Raw genomic sequence first — 17281 nt, 5'->3', positions numbered from 1 at the left:
CACCTAAACTCCCTCCCAGAGCCCACACTCAAACTCTCTCCCAGAGCCTGCACCCCAAATCCCCTCCCAGAGCCCACATCCTGCACCCAAACCCCTACCCCACCCAGAACCCCAAACCCCCTCCTGCACCCCCTTCTCACCCCAAACCCCTGTCCCAGCCCAGAGCCCACACCGAGCACCCAAACTCCCTCACAGAGCTCGCATCCAAACTCTCTCCCAGAGCCTGCACCCAGCACCCAAACTCCATCCCAGAGCCTGCACCCCAAACCCCATTCCGCACCCAGACTACCTCCCAGAGCCTTAGGCAGGGAGGGCAGGGGTCAGGACTTGGACCTGTTCTGGGCACCACCAAAAATTATACAAACCTGCTGCCCTGGGACCATCGATGGATTGCCAGTTGCTGCACAGATTGACCAGCAACTAGTCATCCTGGTGACCAGGACCCGGTTTTCGGGGAGAGGGGCGGGAGGGTCTAAAAGGGGTTTTTTTCTTTCTCCTCAGTTTGCCCTGCTGCGATGTGCAACATTTGAGCTCGTCACCCAATGAGAACATAAGTCAAAGTCCTTCTCCCCCTCCCCCGGCACATTTTCTTAACACCCTCTCCCCAGAAGACCAGTGTAGAACAGCTGCAGGGCCCCGGAGCTGCTTGCCCTTCTCAGGGCTTCCCTGGGGTCCCTGGAGACACCTGTGCAAATGTCAGGCATGTGACATCCAAGCAATGTGGGTTACGGTGCCACGCTGTACCAGCCGCTTTCATCTCTGGAGCTACTAGTCCAGGGCTGGCAGGAAACCCCTGAGTTTCTCATTAGCTCTGTTCATTTTGTGGTTATAGCAAGTGCTGAGAACAGACTTCTCAAGTTTGCTCATGATACATCAGAAGGCAGGAAATCAGGAAAAACAGACACCAAGCGAGAACAAGCACTCTTGCAATTCCCTGATGTGAAGGACCATTTGGCTGCCCTCTGGGAGGTGAGAGCCTAGCTCTGGATGAGACGGATGGAAATGATAATGTGACTGGGAAGGGAGTTATTGCTCTGTGGCCATGGAAATCTAAGAGCAGCTGGTGTCCACCTCACTGCAAACAGGTAAGGGAAGGGCAGGGGCTGTGAGCAGCCCTGGAATGGTGTCCTGGAGTGGGAATCAGGGATTGCCACGGTGTGGGGTGGCATGACGGGTGTGCGCTGGCTCTTTCAGAGCCCCAGTTGGGGAGTAATGGTTTCTTTGGGGGAAGGACGACCCCCAAATGATACCCACTTACCTCCTTGGAGGGAGTGAAGTGAGCATTGCAGTGAGTCCGTCAAGGATCTATCACCATAGCATCTGGGCGATACATTTGGGGATGGAGCGAGGAAGATTTAATCTCCTCAGCCTCTCCTGTTGGTTTCTCTCGGGGCACACTGTGTTGGTTTGGGGATGTTTAGACAGACAGACCCACATTTTAGTCTTGAGTTGGTCATGGACAGGCTCCTGAGTTGCTCCCTCCAAAACAAAACTTCTCCAAAGTGCCCCATCTGCCCACATACTAGGAATGGCTAATTCAGAGGGGTTCCCTTCAGAGAGCATATCAGGCATCTGGTGAGCCCGTTGCTCCAAAAACCTTGACTTCCAGGGCAAAGCTAGAAGATATGTCCTGAGCCAGCAGCCTTGAAACTGGACTGAAAACATGCTGAAGGGTCTGTTTGCTGCTGTGTTGTTTTGTCCCTCGGAGCAGCTCTCTGAGGTACCATAAGTCTCAAGAAGCAGGGAAAATCCATCTCTGCAGTGAAGAGTCACTGAAATACTTCTGAATGGTGTTGTTCAACTTCAGTGGCTCTGATATGAACTTCTTCAGTGCAGACGCCATGGCAGGGCTGGCTCCTTGCCTCGTGTGGCTGCAGAAAGAGCTCTGGGTCCCATTCCCCTCTAAGACGCATCCTTCAATACCTAATTAGAGCTATGACTCTTTGCTCTGCTAAAGCCACCCCAGGAGCCACAAGTAACCAGAGAGGGGCCCAAGATGCAAAGGGCAGGGTTTTTGTTCCCTCTCTGCAAGAAATGGGAAGGATCAGACATGGGTAGTTTGGCTGCTCTGAGCGTAAGGCTGTTTGGGCCACTGTCCTCCCTCCTTCCATCTTGCATTCTTCCCCTTGAACCAGAGCAGCTGGGATATGTGTATGCTGGCGCTAGCCTGGCTGGCCGCATGAAACACAAGGGTCTCTCATGTGGGCTGGTCAGCAGTGACCGGGGTGGGAATTCGCTTTTGTGGTGAGTGGCGACATTGTAGGGCAGCGCGTGTTCTGTATACATTTAGCCCCTGTGGACCTTGTTAAAACAAGACTCTATTGCAGCCTGCTCCAGCCAGGCGTGTGGGGTCAGTGCTGTAAACTGAGGGGCTGGAGCCTTAGTGAGGAACCCTGGAATATTTTCAGAGATGAGGGTTCCACTGTTCTTTTCACAATAGCTATCCGCAACACAGCCACCCACCCACACGCCTCCCAAACTGCGTGGCACAAAACCACGAGAGGAAAATATGCATGCACACACACAAACACGCACAAACACATGCACAAAGCCAGACAGAGATAGACAGACACAGACACACAAACAGAAGCACCCAAACTTGCAGTCACCCAGACACAAACACACACACACACAGAGAGCCTGGACATATACACGCAGACACCAGTGCACAGAGAGACAAACTGACAAACAGGTACCAACATACATAGGCAGACCGACACATTCAGTCACACAGACAACCACCCAGAGACACAGACATACACTCACCGACAAACCCATCGAGAGACACACTGACACAAACTCACACAAGCACACCGCGGCAAGTAAGTGCAGACACACGCATGCAGACCAACACAAATGTTCACTCACATAGGCAAACACAGTCACCAAAGAGAGACAAAAACAACTTCAGAGCCAAAATCCTCTTTGGCCTCAGATGTTGCTTAGATGACACTGATTTGGGGTGGAAATTGTTTTGTGGCTTGAGCATGAACACCTCCTACCGCACCCAGGATTCTTGTAGGAAGGGAAAAAACACAACCCTGGTATCTTTTGCCTTTTGCTAAAGCATCATATTTTAAATGTTTGATGTTCTCTCCAGGCAATGGTATCTGGGACAGTTTGAAGTTTTTCTTCCACGAGGGTGGACATTTTGTTTTAATTTATTTGTTTCCTTCTTGTTAACGGGAGACAAACAATGCTCAACTTCCCCGTCACGTCAGCAGGCCATAGGATGCCATTTAAAATACAATGAGGCAGCACCTCGTGCATTTCACTGTACCCCTCTTTGGAAGTGGCCTTGCCCAAAGCAATCAGGCTCCGGCCTTTTGGCTTCTTTAGGAAGCAAAGGCCTGAAACCAGTTTTCCTTGGGCAGGGCTACACTACAATCCCTGCATCGGTGCAGCTGCATTGTAGCGCTTTGTTGAAGACGCCCTAAGCCGATGGGAGAGAGAGAGAGAGCGAGCTTCTCCCACCTGCTTAGTCACTCCACCTCCCGATGTAGTGCTGTCTACACAAGGGTTACGATCTGTAACTAGGTCACTCAAGGATCTGGATTTTTCACACCCATGAGACTTCGTTATACTGAAGTAAGTGTGTAGTGAAGACCTGGCCTTTTTAACCTTGAAAATATGGGTAGTTTCTTCCTGGTCTTGATGGAGAATGTGTTGTGGGTGTCGGAGATGCAGATTCAGATTTGTCTGCCTTTGCTGAAAGGATTGGAGGGGCCGACACTACCAAAGAGAGGGTTTATCCCCAGTGTTAAATAGATGATAATGAAAAAGAGAGAGTTTTAAACACCTGGGGAGTCAGGCCCTGCATAGACTCAAGCTTTCTCTAGAGCAGGGGTTCTCAACCTCTTTCTTTCTGGGTCCCCCACCCAACATGGCCCACCCGTGCCACAACAGCTGTTTTAGTAGGTTAAAAGTCGGGACTGGCGGTAGGGGGTAGCAAGCAGGGCAATTGCCGGGAGCCCCACACCACAGGGGACCCGCGAAGCTGAGTTGCTCATGCTTTGGCCTCAGCCCGGGGAGGAGGGGCCTGGGCTTCTGCTTGCTGCCCTGGGCCCCAGCGAGTCTAACGCTGGCCCTGCTCTCTGGTTTATTTTGGCGAACCCCCTGAAACCTGCTCACTGTCTCCCAGGGGGCCCCGGACCCCTGGTTGAGAACCACTGATCTAGAGCTCGAGGTGGATTGTTCCCTCTAGCTCCCCCACCCCATCCAAACCCAGAACTCCCCCAGCCCTGTGCTGCCAGTGACAGAAGTCAGGGCAGTCACCCTCGGCTGTGACCTACTCTCAGCCTGGATTGAGCTGAGCATTTGTAGTTCATTTGGGGTCATGCCAGCAAGGCAGACCCATGACACAACGGCTGATGCAAACTCGTCCTCCGGTGCTGGCCCACAGTTACCTAGAAACGCCTCCATGGCGTTCCGTTTTCACTTCTTTGGAATTTGTGATATCACACCTGGGAGTCCCCCAGCCATTGCTGGAGACTTGCAGGGTAGAGAAGACCTGAAACTCCAATATTATAATCCCCCGAGCCAAATAAAAACTATTTGGAAGGGGAGAGTGGGGAAGCTTTCAGGCCTTTCTCTCTGAAGCAAAGAACGGCAACAACGATCCCCCATATTTTTCCATGTCTCCATTAAGAAAGATCCCTTCTAAGTGCTGTTAGCATCTCTGAAACTTCCAAGCCAAGCGACAAATATTTTGCCAGCCCATCTTTGCTCTAACTGCTCTCCACCTCATTTGGACAAGAGCATCTGCGTAGTTTCTGATAACACGGGTTTCTGTTTTAACCATACCTAGTTAATGTATAGACTTCAGTGAGTAGCCAGCTCACCAGCCAACAAGATCAAATGTAACGTTTAAAATCGATACAATAGGGGCCATTGACAATACACTTCTCTGTTCATGAACAAGGGTGTGTGTGCACCCTGCATAGACCTACACGCACACACACATCTTGCAATACGAGCCACGTGGGCGACCGCTGTGCCTCCTAAGAGCCGTGTGGCTTCCAGGGGGTGCTGCACAGGTACAAAGTTTCTGTTGTGTGGATGCCGTTGAAGGATCAGGACCGTGGACACAATCACACAAAGTCATACTTACACACACACACACACATATTCAGTCACCCAGATGTATAGGCTACATCCTCACAAAAAAACCTACATTGTGGTTGTGTTAAGGATACAACAGAAAGCAACGAACCCCTGGAAATTCACAGTTAGCTGAGCAATGCATTCTATGCTTCCCAACACAAGCACACACGGGACCCGGTCCAATACCCACTGAAGACACTGACAAATCTCCCATTGATTCCAACACAGCAGAATCCAGCCCAGGGTGAAGGTTCACAGGCCAGAATTGATACAGTAAGAAGACTGGCTAACACAGGCCCTAGGTGTGGGCACTAAATGGAATCTATGCTGATTTATTCTAATGCCGCACAGGGATATAGTCAGAAGCATTTGCAGAAGTACCTGCGGAGACCTCACTCTCATGACCATGAGCGGGGCTGGGGTGGCTCAGTGAGAGACACCGTTTCACTGATGCTTCCCAGCCCTCCGATGCATCCTCGTTCAATTGCATTCATCGGCTACTTGCCTTTATGGGAAGAAAATCTGAGGGAAAAGGAGTTCACGGGAGCTGAAGACAATATTTTCTCAAGGAGACAATATTAAACGTATAACTGCAAACTATCCCGATGCAAAGGAAAGAGCAGAAGAAAAGTACAAGGCCAATATGGTTCCATCGGGAGCTCTTTAATGACCTGAAAATCAAAAAGGAATCCTACAAAAATTGGAAACACAGACAAATTGCCAGGGAGTTACAAAAGAATAGCACAAGCATGCAGGGACAAAATCAGAACAGCTAAGGCACAAAATGACTTATACCTAGCAAGGGATATAAAAGGCAATAGGAAGACATTTTATAAATACATTGGGAGCAAGAGAAAGATGAAGAAAAGCGTAGGTCCTTTACTTAGCGGGGAAGGAGATCTAATAACTGGGCTGAGGTTTTCAATGCCTCTTTTGCTTTGGTCTTCACTAAAAAGTGTAATGGTGACTCAACACAATTAATATTAACAACAAGGGGGAAGGAGCACAAGCCAAAATAGGAAACAAACAGGTTAAAGAATCTTTAGATAAGTTAGATGTATTCAAGCCGGCAGGGCCTGATGAAACTCCTCCTATGGTACTTAACAAACTAGCTGAAGTGATCTTGGAACCATTTGCCATTATCTTTGTGAACTCCTGGAGGAGGGGTGAAGTCCCAGAGGACTGGAGAAGGGAAAACATAGAACCTAGCTTTTTAAAGGAGAACATAGAGGACCTGGGAATTATAGATCAGTCAGTCAAACTTTGATACATGGAAAGGTACTGGAACAAATTATTAAAACAATCAATTCACAAGTGCTCAGAGTTATAACAGAGTAATAAGGAATAGCCAGCATGGATTTGTCCAGAACAAATCAGGCCAAACCATCCTAAGTTCCTTCTTTGACAGGCTTACTGGCCTAGTGGATAGGGGTGGAGCAATAGACATGATCCCTCTTGATTTTAGTGAGGCTTTTGACACAGTCCCACATGACAGTCTCATAAGCAAACTAGATAAAATAAACATAAGGTGGTTGCACAACTGATTGAAAGACATACTCAAAGAATAGTTATCAATGGTCCATAGTGAAACTGGGAGGACATATCTACGGGGTCCCACATGGGTCAGTCCTAGGTTCAGTACTAATCAATATTTTTATTAATGATTTGGGTAATGGAGTAGGGAGTATGATTATTAAAGCTGCATATGACACCAAGCTGGGAGGAGTTGCAAGCACTTTGGAGGACAGGATTAGCATTCAAAATGACCCTGACAAATTGGAGAACTGGCCTGAAATCAACAAGATGAAATTCAATAGTAACAAGTGCAAAGAGCTTCAGTTAGGAAGGGAAAATCAGGGACAAAATGGGGAATAACAGGCTAGGTGGTAGTATGGCTGAAAAGGCTCTGGGAGTTATAGTGAATCACAAACTGAATATAAATCAACCATGTGATATGGTTGTGGAAAAGGCTAATATCATTCTGGGTGAGAATTAATGGTAGAGTTGTATGTCAGACATGGGAGGTAATTGTCCCGCTACGCTCAGCAGTGGGGAGGCCTCATCTGGAGTACTGTGTCAAATTCTCAGTGCCACACCATTAGAAAGATGGGGACAAATTGGAGAGAGTCCGGAAGAGAGCAACAAAAATGGCAAAAGGTTAAGAAAATCTGACTTAGAAGGAAAGGTCAAAAAAAGGCATGTTTCGTCTTGAGAGAAGAAGAGTGAGGGTGGATCTGCTAACAGTCTTCAGATATATTTTACAAAGAGGACTGTGATCAATTGTTCTGAAGGTAGGACAAGAAGGTAGGACAAGAAGTTATGGGCTTAATTGGCAGCAAGGGAGATTTAGGTTAGATATTAGGAAAAAACTTTCTAACTGTAGGGGTAGTTAAGCTCTGGAATAGGCTTCCAAGAGCGATTGTGGAAACTCCATCATTGGAGGTTTTTAAGAACTGGTTGGACAAACACTTGTCAGGGATGGTCTAGGCCAGGGATCGGCAACCTTTGGCATGCGGCCCATCAGGGAAATCCGCTGGAGGGCCGGGATGGTTTGTTTACCTGCAGTGTCCACAGGTTTAGCCTATCGCAGCTCCCACTGGCTGCGGTTCACCGTTCTAGGCCAATGGGGGCTGTGGGAAGTGGTGGACAGCGCATCCCTCGGCCCATGCCGCTTCCCACAGCCCCCATTGGCCTGGGACAAACCGCGGCCAGTGGGACCTGCGATCGGCCGAACCTGCAGATGCTGCAGGTAAACAAATCGGCCCGGCCTGCCAGCGGCTTTCCCTGATGGGCCGCATGCATACCAAAGGTTGCCACTCCCTGGTCTAGGTTTACTAGGTCCTGTCTCAGCACAAGGGGGCTGGGTAAGATGATTTCTCGAGGTCCCTTCCAGCCCAACATTTCTATGATTTTGTGATTTATACAAAAGCAGGAGGCTTTGCTCAGTGGCAAGTTTGATCATTTCTCCCCACAAAGCAAACATGGAGCATTTAAAATGGACCAAACCCTTTGAAAAGAACCAAAAGAGAGAAAAAATATATTTATTTCTGCCTCCATTATTGATTTAGTAGAACTTAGCTGACAGCTTGGAAAATCTCTTTCTTTACCATGGATTCCGATGGGCGTTAAACGTTCCCCATCATCTGTGGTCTGATCTCCAATGAAGTCAATGGAAAGACTCCAGTTAATTTCAATAGGCCTTGGGTAGGGCCCCCGGCCGACAAGACAGGAGCTTCCTAGTTTTATTAATTATTCTTTTCCATTCTAATTAACCCTTTATACCTTGTTACCCTTCTCTGCAGCACAATTACACTGGGGCTGTAAAACTGGAGTTTCCATAGTCAGAGAGTTTCAGGCCGGGAGGCACTAGTAGACTGTCTTCTCTCTATTCCTGTATATCATGGGCCTTTAAACACCAGATAGCCACTCCGCCGCCAGAATCCCACCCAAGGTATTACAGCCCTGAGGAGACCAAGCTGCTGGGTGCCACAGGCAGAGAACAGGAGGGACCAAGGTGAACCAATCCCCAAGGCTTCCGCCACGGCAGGAAATTGATTAAGTGAGATATACCCAGGTAATCCTGGCAAGCACCCCACACCCCATGCTGTAGAGGAAGATGAAAAACCCCCAAGGTCCCTGCCAATCTGACCTCGGGGGAAATTCCTTCTTGACCTTGAATATGATGATCAATTAGGCCCTGAGCATGTGAGCAAGACCCTCCAGCTAAGCGCCTGAGATAGAGAATTCTTCGTACCAGCTCAGCCCATTTCAGCCAGTTTCCCATCTTTTCACCTATGTATGTTGGGGGGAGATTTTTGAGAACACAAAAGACAAGTAGGCGTCTGGGTCCCATTGAAAGTTGCTGAGCATTGGGTGCTTAACTGTTGTTTGTGCCTTTGAAAAGCCACCTCCTTGTGCCTGTCTGCTGCCTGCTTAAACAGACATTAGCACGGGACTGCACGGAGGCGGGGGGGGGAACAATTACAAATGAGCTACGCACACCAGCTGCACCACTTTGTTTTAGAACAGACGCACTCGCTGATAACAGATCAAGGTTAGCATTTTCAAAAGCAGCCTCTGATTGTGAGTACCCCAGCCGGAGACACCTGGGTCCTGGTGTTGAGTACACTCAGCTCCCATTGACGTCATTCCAGTTGTGGGTGCTGAATATCTGGCCCCAGGTGTCTCCAGTTGGGTTCCCAAGAAAGGAAGCTTCCAACGTAAGTGACCACTTTTGACAAATTGATCCGAACACACAGGGACCCAGAGCATAGCCTGAGAAAAACCAGTTCACAGGTCAGAGCCTCAGCTGGTGTCAATTGCAATGTGGCCAACCCCTACAATTTTATCTCGACTCACGTGATATTTAGTGTTCTTAAAGTCCCAGGTTGGGAAATCCTGATATGACATGAGGATCTCAGGTTTCATTAAAAACAAACAAACAAAAATGGTAAGTTTCTAGTTCTCATGGTTGCAGAAAAAAATCCCGAAAGGCTCAGAAACCCAAAAGGCAAAGAGAAAAACCACATGATTTGAAGCAAATCTCATGCTATTTAGCAGCCCGATTCATGATTTTGGAACGCTCGCGACTGACAATATTGAAATTGGCTGATAGTGGCGCTACTCCGGCTGAGGTGCCTGCCCGTCTGCTCCAGCCCTAAATACTTTGCCAACTTAAATAATGCCAGCGTGAAGTTAAAGGGAAACTCTCAATGTCAAAAGCCACATTTCAGTCTAAACACTTTCCCCCCACTGCTGTTACAAGTAAAGTCTAAGATTAGTAGAGATGAAACATGCTCGAGAGAAAATAATTCTTTGGGCCTGGTTTTTCATCCCGGATGATGCAAATAGAAGGAACTGTAGAATCATAGAATCATAGAATATCAGGGTTGGAAGGGACCTCAGGAGGTCATCTAGTCAGAACCCCCTGCTCAAAGCAGGACCAATCCCCAACTATGCTGGTGTGAAACCAGTTTGACTGAAAAAACAATGAGGAGTCCTTGTGGCACCTTAGAGACTAACACATTTATTTCAGCAGAAGCTTTTGTGGGCTAAAACTCACTTCATCAGATGCCTGGAGTGAAAAATACAGTAAGCAGTATATATATATATACAGCACATGAAAAGATGGGAGTTGCCTTACCAGTTGGGGGGTCAGTGCTAAACGAGGCCAATTCAATTAAGGTGGAAGTGGCCTATTCGCAACAGTTGACAAAAAGGGGCGAATATCAAGAGTGGGAAAATTACTTTTGTAGTGCTAACGAGGCCAGTGCAATCAAGGTGGACGTTGGCCATTTCCAACAGTTGACAAGAAGGTGTGAATATTAGCAGAGGGAAAATTACTTTTTGTAGTGACCCATCCACTCCCAGTCTTTATTCAGGCCTAATTTGATGGTGTCCAGTTTGCAAATTAATTCCAGTTCTGCAGTTTCTCGTTGGAGCCTGTTTCTGAAGTTTTTTTGTTGAAGACAGGCCATTTTTAAGTCTGTTATTGAGTGTCCAGGGAGATTGAAGTGCTCTCCTACTGGTTTTTGAATGTTTCCATTCTTGACGTCTGATTTGTGTCCATTTATTCTTTTGCGTAGAGACTGTCTGGTTTGGCCAATGTACATGGCAGAGGGGGATTGCTGGTACATGATGGCATATATCACATTGGTAGATGTGGAGAATCAAGCTTCTCAGCTTGTTCCCTTTGTGCGTTTCACACTATACCAAATGTCGGGGGGGCTCAGGGGCTGGTGCCTTACCTGCTACTGCTGTGAACTCGTTCTTACAAACTATGGCTGTGTCTACACTGCCACTTTCAGCACTAAAACTTTTGTCATTCAGGGGCGTGGAAAAAACACCCCCCTGAGCGACAGAAGTTTTAGGGCACGTCTTCACTGGCAACATTAAACCACTGCCGCTTTACCATGGCTTGTGTAGTCGCAGCACCGGGGCTGGGAGATAAAAAAACCACCTCCAGGAGGGGAATAGCTCCCAGCGCCGGGGCACGGTCTACACTGGCGCTTTACAGCGCTGAAACTTGCAGCGCTCGGGGGGGGGTGTTTTTTCACACCCCTGAGCAAGAAAGTCATCACGCTGTAAAGAGCCAGCGTGGCCAAGCCCTTAGCGCTGAAAAGCACCGGTAGAGACAGCGCTGTATCGCTGGGAGATGCACTCCCAGTGGTAAAGCTGGCCCCGCTCGTCCGGGGTGGGGGGGTTTTATCGCTGGGAGAGCTCTCCCCCCCGGCGATAAAGCGCGTTGAGCCTGCCCACGCCATGGCGCTGCGGCCGTGCTGTAATGTGGGCAGTGTAGACATACCCTGACTAGCTTTAAGAGGACTTTGTCCTTTTCAAATTAAAGCAGAGGGAGAAGGAAATCAAGGCGCAGGAGCCAGGGCTAAACGACATGTGTTCAGAGGAGGAATGGAAAACATATGGTGAGTTGATGAGATGGTGAGATACAAGCAGGCTGTTCCAGGGGGCAAGAGGAGAGGTTCTCATATCACTAGAGACAAGGTTATATGCAAGGTGCAAATGGTCCCACAAGGCGCAAGCACTGAGAGAGAAAGGCGGCTCTCGTGGTTAGGGCACTAACTTAGGACTAGGGAGACACAGATTTGATTCCCTGCTCTGCCACAGATGCCCTGTGTGACCTCTGGCAAGTCACTTAGTTTCTCTGGGCCATCGTTCCCTATCCCCAGAGAACATTACCAGGCCGTTGCAGGCATGGGAGAGCTGTATGCCTCGGGGCTCTCCCCCTGCAGCGCCCATTACACGACCACCTGGAATGAATGAAGCCGACAGTCGCTATTAAAAGAGCCACCTCTCATCTTAGCTTCTGCGTTTCTCCAGGACCTGACACCGTCACAATTAAAGACAGGCAAGGCCCCTCAGCACCAAATCACTCAGGCCCAGCGCCTGTGAGTTCAGGGCTCTCTCACCCTTCACAGATTTCAAAGGGAGTTGGGGCTGCTCGGTGCTGTGAGGGGCAGACCGATGGCGAGGGAGGCAGAGGAGGGAGATGCCCTAAGCCAGGCTTTTCCGTGGCTGTGGGCTAACCTTTCCAGACTGACTCACTGGGTGGCATTCCCCACCCTGATTTATGCTGTGCTCAGCGTTTGTGGGAGGGCTATGCTTTCCAGGTGGTTTGTGCGGCTAATGCGAAAAGGGGGCTTTCCGCTGGCAAGGCCCACGTTTGCCAGCACGTCCCTGACACCCCCGCCTGCTGTTTTGCGCATACCACGTGTTTGTATGTATGTGCCACCCACACTCCTGGGCATGCCAGTACAGGAGCACTTCAGCGTTTGTGATCTCAAACGCCGGGCCCAGGTTAGTCTGTTTGCTGGGGCGATTCTGCCCGTTTGGCTGATTCTTTATTACGGGGAACCGGTCATGCGAGTTGAAACCGTTGAGAGTGGTGGGTGCTCTGCACCTCTGAAAATCACGCCTCCGGGGTCTCAAGTTGGGCTCCTGAAAAAAAGGAGCCATCCAAAAGTCGTGGCCTTGGCTGAAAACTTGTCCCAAAGGGCAGAAGGACTTGGAGTACAGCCTGGGAACAAACAACGCCCCCGCTAGTAACTCTCGTCCGTCCTTAGCGGATGGGGAAGCTGGAAACGGGAGCGAATGAAGCAGCGGGGTCACCCCAGCAGAGAGAATGTGAAGCTCACACCGGGCCTGTGTATTGTCCGTGCTCTGCAGGGACGCCGATGAGAGTAGCATGCAAGGATCAGGCCTCTGAGAGAGGGGATGAAGATGCAAATTCCCAAGGTTGGGCACTTTAGCTGGTTCTGCTGGCTGGGGCAGCTTGTCTTGCTCTGTCTTCCCAGGTCTTCTTCCTCTGTGGGGAATGGGCTTCTCAAGGGCTGAATGGCTGGAGTTCATAAACTGCTCTCTGTATCAGCATCGATCCTTTGAATGGCAGACAGTTACTGGGGGCTAATCTGCAGCTGTGCCCCTTGGGGGTGTGATTTCTGTGCGATCTCCACGGCTATGCAGGGTTAAGCTAGGTCAGCACCTGGAGGGGGACCGAAAATGACCCTGGTGCTTTAGGAGGCTGAGTCTGTTCACCTTTGAGCCAATGACTTGGCGTAGTGTTAAGGGCCCTGTTGTGCTATATTTAGGCATAACACCAATGACCTGCTTGCTTAGGGTAATTAAAGAGTCGATCGTGTTGATTGCATGATCAGGGGTGTTTCTCCCAGCGTCCTGGCCAGATTCTAGCGTGGATCATTACGTTCGGCCTCCCTCAATTCCCTTTGCAATCCCAGCTCCATCACTCCTGTCCCAAACTCTTGTGCAATGTTGCTGTGGTCTGATAAATGGCGGCTGCGTTCCATCCCAGAGATGGCTGCGTTTCTGCGGTGGCAGGTGAAGAAGTGAATAAGCAGTTAATATCTCAAGCTGTGAAGTCTGTAAAGCACTTTGCCTTGCTTGGGATGGGATGTGCGGTTGAAATGTAAGAGGATATTACCATTGATTAACTCCCCTCCACTCCTCAGATAGATGGAGCTAATTACTGTGTGTGAGAGTATGGGGCATGCATGTAACCCACCTGTCAATGCTGTCCCCCTCTGTGCTCGATGCACAGAGGCTGAGAGTCCATGCAGCCACCTGCTGTAGAGGTTGTCTCTTTAGCTCAAGCTGTAAAGACTCATGCTTTTAGCTTTGGAGGTCCTGGGTTTAATTCCCCAGCCATGATGGGAGCTGTCTCTCACGTACAGACTCTCCCAGCCCTTTGCACATCCTGCAGGAGGGCTGGTCACAGTCATGCTCTGGAGAGCTTGAGAGACTGCTCCTCACAGTGGGGGGGCGACATATTGTGGTGTCAGAAGTGGCCTGTGCCTTTAAGGGCTGAACGTCCCAGAAAGAGAGGCTGGGTGCGGCACTGGGAAGCTTTTGTTGTTATGCATAGGAGAGCTATTGCAAGTACCTTAAGCACTGAGTGACAACTGAAGACCACACATCAACCTAGAAAGGGGTGGGAGCCCCAGAGGCATATTTCCTCCTTAAATGCCCCCTGGTCGGGGATGGCCCCATGCTATGCCTCAGCCCCACAACTGAGCCCTGTGCCTATGGAGGAGCCAACACCTAGTTCTTCCCTGCCCTCTGGGGTCTGATGCGATTGAGGCCTCCTTTAGAACCAGGGAGGAGACTGGATTCCAACCCGACCTGTTACTTGTGGGGAGACTGTTGCCTGCATTCCAGGGATGGGCCCATTTGCATTTGGTTTGTGCCTGGATGTTCAGGTCCCTCTGGGTGAGGAATGAAGACCTGGACCCTCCCTTTTCACAGCCTCTGGCTCTTGTCCCCCTCTTCCTGCAGGGACCATGGGCTGTTGTTGCAGTTCTGATTATGACGAAGACTGGATCGAGAACATTGACATCTGTGAGCGTTGCAATTACCCCATAGACCCGGCTAGTAAATCCCAGGTGAGGGAGATGGGGGAGAGCTCGCCTCTCATCACAGAATCGGGGTGGGGAAGGGGGCCTTTCATAGGGATCATGCTCTTTTGGACTGGCATTGCTGGAGGAAATGGCCATACTTGAGGCCATATTTGAGACTTGCAACAGCTCCGCAGTGCCGAGCATTTGGGGTCTTGTATAGCTAAGGAGGACCCTGTGAACCCAAAGCACAGAGAAACTCCTCACTCAGGAAGATGGAAGGGGAAGCCCTTGGTAACGCCTTGCTGGGGAGGAAGTGAATCTGAGAGGACAGTGTGAGGGGGAGACTGGAAGAAACTGGGTGCGGGGGTGGGAGTTCCTTCTAGAAGAGAAAATCAGAGAAATCCCCTTCACTCTGGTCTCTTTTCTTCCCTCCAGAGGCTGACACACAATGGCTCCGAGGTGCGTGATCCTTTGGTGTCCTATGAAATTCCTTCTCCGCCCTGCTCTCCTATGCAAGGTTGGTACCCGCAGACCAGAACGCTAAGGGAAAAGGGGTCTCCGGTCCTGGGGAAGCTGCCCAGACTCTGAGTCACTAGCGGGTTCTGTGCAAATGAGTTAGTCCCAGAAAGTGCATGGTTGCAACGTGGCTCCCAAAGGTGAAGTCTTTCCAATAAGTCACCTGTTGCCATTCATAGAGACACGTTGGGCCGGACCCTCTCTTGCCCTGCACCTTGTGCCATCACTCACTTCCGTGCAAAAGGAGGGTAGAATTTTTACTCCCACTTTGTGCGGGTGTAATAGACAATGTAAGGTGCAGTGCATGGGAGAGTTGAGCCCGTCCTCTTCCTCTTCTTCTCATTCTCTTTGCTTTTCTTCCCCTCTCAGTGCTCCCTCTAGCTTGTGTGGATCTAAACTGAGTGCTCTTGGAGAGTGCCTGATCAACGGCCCATGGAGCATGGAGTCCTCTCTTGTGCACACAGCCCCAGTGCAAATTTTACCCCCTCCTGGGGCAGGTTGAAAATGTTCCAGCAGATGTGTTTGCCGTCGGCAAACGCTGATTGTACAAAATCAAACCCTTTTGTGGGAACGGGTCCATTTCATCGACGTTTTTTTGTGGGAAATGATCACATTCATAATAGAATAAAACTAACAGTAAAAAGGATCAGTGCCAAAATGGAATGCTTCCCTAGGGCTGAAATGAAAGATTTGTGGAATATATTGTTTGAGGAAAAATCCTGGGCATTTCAACTTTTCCTCCTGGTTCAGGGCAGAACCCGATTTTGAATTCTCGGCATTTCCCACAGGACAGAAATTCTGAATTCCCCCCAGTTCTGCCCCCAACCACAGGCTTCTTCCACTCTGACCCAGAGGGGCCACCTCTCGGGCTCCAGCCTTTACAACTGTTCTGCAGAGACTTCCAATTAGTGCTCATTGGACGCTGGGTTGAGCCCTGTCAAACTCATTTCATGTAAGCCCCGAAACAGCCATCAGGTGGCAATAGTTAATTGACAGGGGCTGGGGCCAAACTAGCATCCTGGTGGTGAAAGGCTCCATAGGTCACTGTCAGGCCCCTGATACACCTGGCCTCTGTCCAGCCTCCTCGAAAGAGATCTCTTGCTTTTCTTTCCAGATAAACTAGTGGTAGTTTTGTATGACTATGAACCAACTCACGATGGCGACCTGGGGCTCCAGAAGGGGGAGACGCTCCGACTTCTGGAGGAGTAAGTCTGTTGCCTTTTCCCCACTCACACTAAGCCATGCATTGGAGAGCCACTTGGAGCATGCTCTCTCCAGCCAGCCTTGCAGGCTTATGGGTCGGTCAGTGCTGCTGGACGAGCACCTGCCTGGGAGGGGTCCTGCGGCCAGGGGATTGCCTGCAGTTTCCTGGTGAGACCCCAGATCTGGAGGCAGGCAGGGCCCTCAGCACCCTGCACTCCTGCCTCAGGGAGGGAGAAGGGGATGTGGCTGCATCTAGCAATAAGCTACAAGTGAGAGGGAAGCGCCCATTGGACAATAAGGTAAGAAGTGGGGGCGGGACGACCCTCAAATGAGCCAGCATCACCAGGCAATCTGCCACCTTCCCAGCCAGCTGGGAGCATCTTCCCCATGCCAGTCTGAGGCCCCACTGGCCTCTTTCTACCAAGACCGCTGTGCCAGCGGAAACGTCCCTCCCTAGCAGGACTGGGGGGCTGACGCTGGCCTGTCTTCTGGTCTCGTTTCAGGAGTGGGGAGTGGTGGAAGGCCCAATCGCTCACCACTGGCCAGGAAGGGTACATTCCTTATAACTTCGTCGCCAGGGTGAACAGCCTGGAGCCGGAACCGTGAGTGGATGTGTCGTCTGGGTTCAATATTCTCCCCCCAGCCCATGCCCCCAGAGGGAAGTCTCAGCCCTGGCCATATTTGCTCTGAGCCTGGCTGCAGCACTAGGAAACATGCCCCCGGTCTTAGGGGGGGAGGGGACTGGGCAACATGAGCCCCAATGGATCCCGGATTCCTGTCCTCCTCGGGAGCACAGCGAGGCATCTTTGGTCGGGTCTCTGCTGGCGTGGGGGCTGGCAATGGGGTAGGGGAGCACGAGCCTGCGTGACACTAACTCTGTCTTGGTCCATGCAGCTGGTTCTTCAAAAACCTCAGCAGGAAGGATGCTGAGCGACAGCTCCTGGCCTCCGGGAACACGCATGGCTCTTTCCTGATTCGGGAGAGCGAATCCACCAAAGGTAACCTGTGTCCGTGTCTGGCACCTCTGAGCCTGCCTGGTGCTCTGAATGCACCGTGTTAACTCCATCTGCTACTCTACGGGCAATCCAATT

The 17281-nt window shown here is 50.3% G+C and overlaps 1 protein-coding gene across 1 annotated transcript in view; it reads left to right on the top strand.

The window, feature by feature from the left end:
- The first annotated feature begins 790 nt into the window (after nucleotides 1-790).
- LCK (LCK proto-oncogene, Src family tyrosine kinase) overlaps nucleotides 791-17281 on the top strand; it is a 30727-nt gene continuing 14236 nt past the window's right edge. Inside the window, exons 1-6 of the mRNA XM_077837997.1 lie at nucleotides 791-1085; nucleotides 14410-14516; nucleotides 14907-14988; nucleotides 16102-16192; nucleotides 16694-16792; nucleotides 17085-17188. Of these exons, the coding sequence (XP_077694123.1) occupies nucleotides 14415-14516; nucleotides 14907-14988; nucleotides 16102-16192; nucleotides 16694-16792; nucleotides 17085-17188 (478 nt within the window). The 5' untranslated portion in view covers nucleotides 791-1085; nucleotides 14410-14414. The remainder of the gene's footprint in view (nucleotides 1086-14409; nucleotides 14517-14906; nucleotides 14989-16101; nucleotides 16193-16693; nucleotides 16793-17084; nucleotides 17189-17281) is intronic.

This window comes from Eretmochelys imbricata, chromosome 19 (genome assembly GCF_965152235.1).
Source record: "Eretmochelys imbricata isolate rEreImb1 chromosome 19, rEreImb1.hap1, whole genome shotgun sequence".
Classification (NCBI taxonomy): Eukaryota; Metazoa; Chordata; order Testudines; family Cheloniidae; genus Eretmochelys; species Eretmochelys imbricata.
This window is presented reverse-complemented; position numbering and strand designations above follow the sequence as displayed.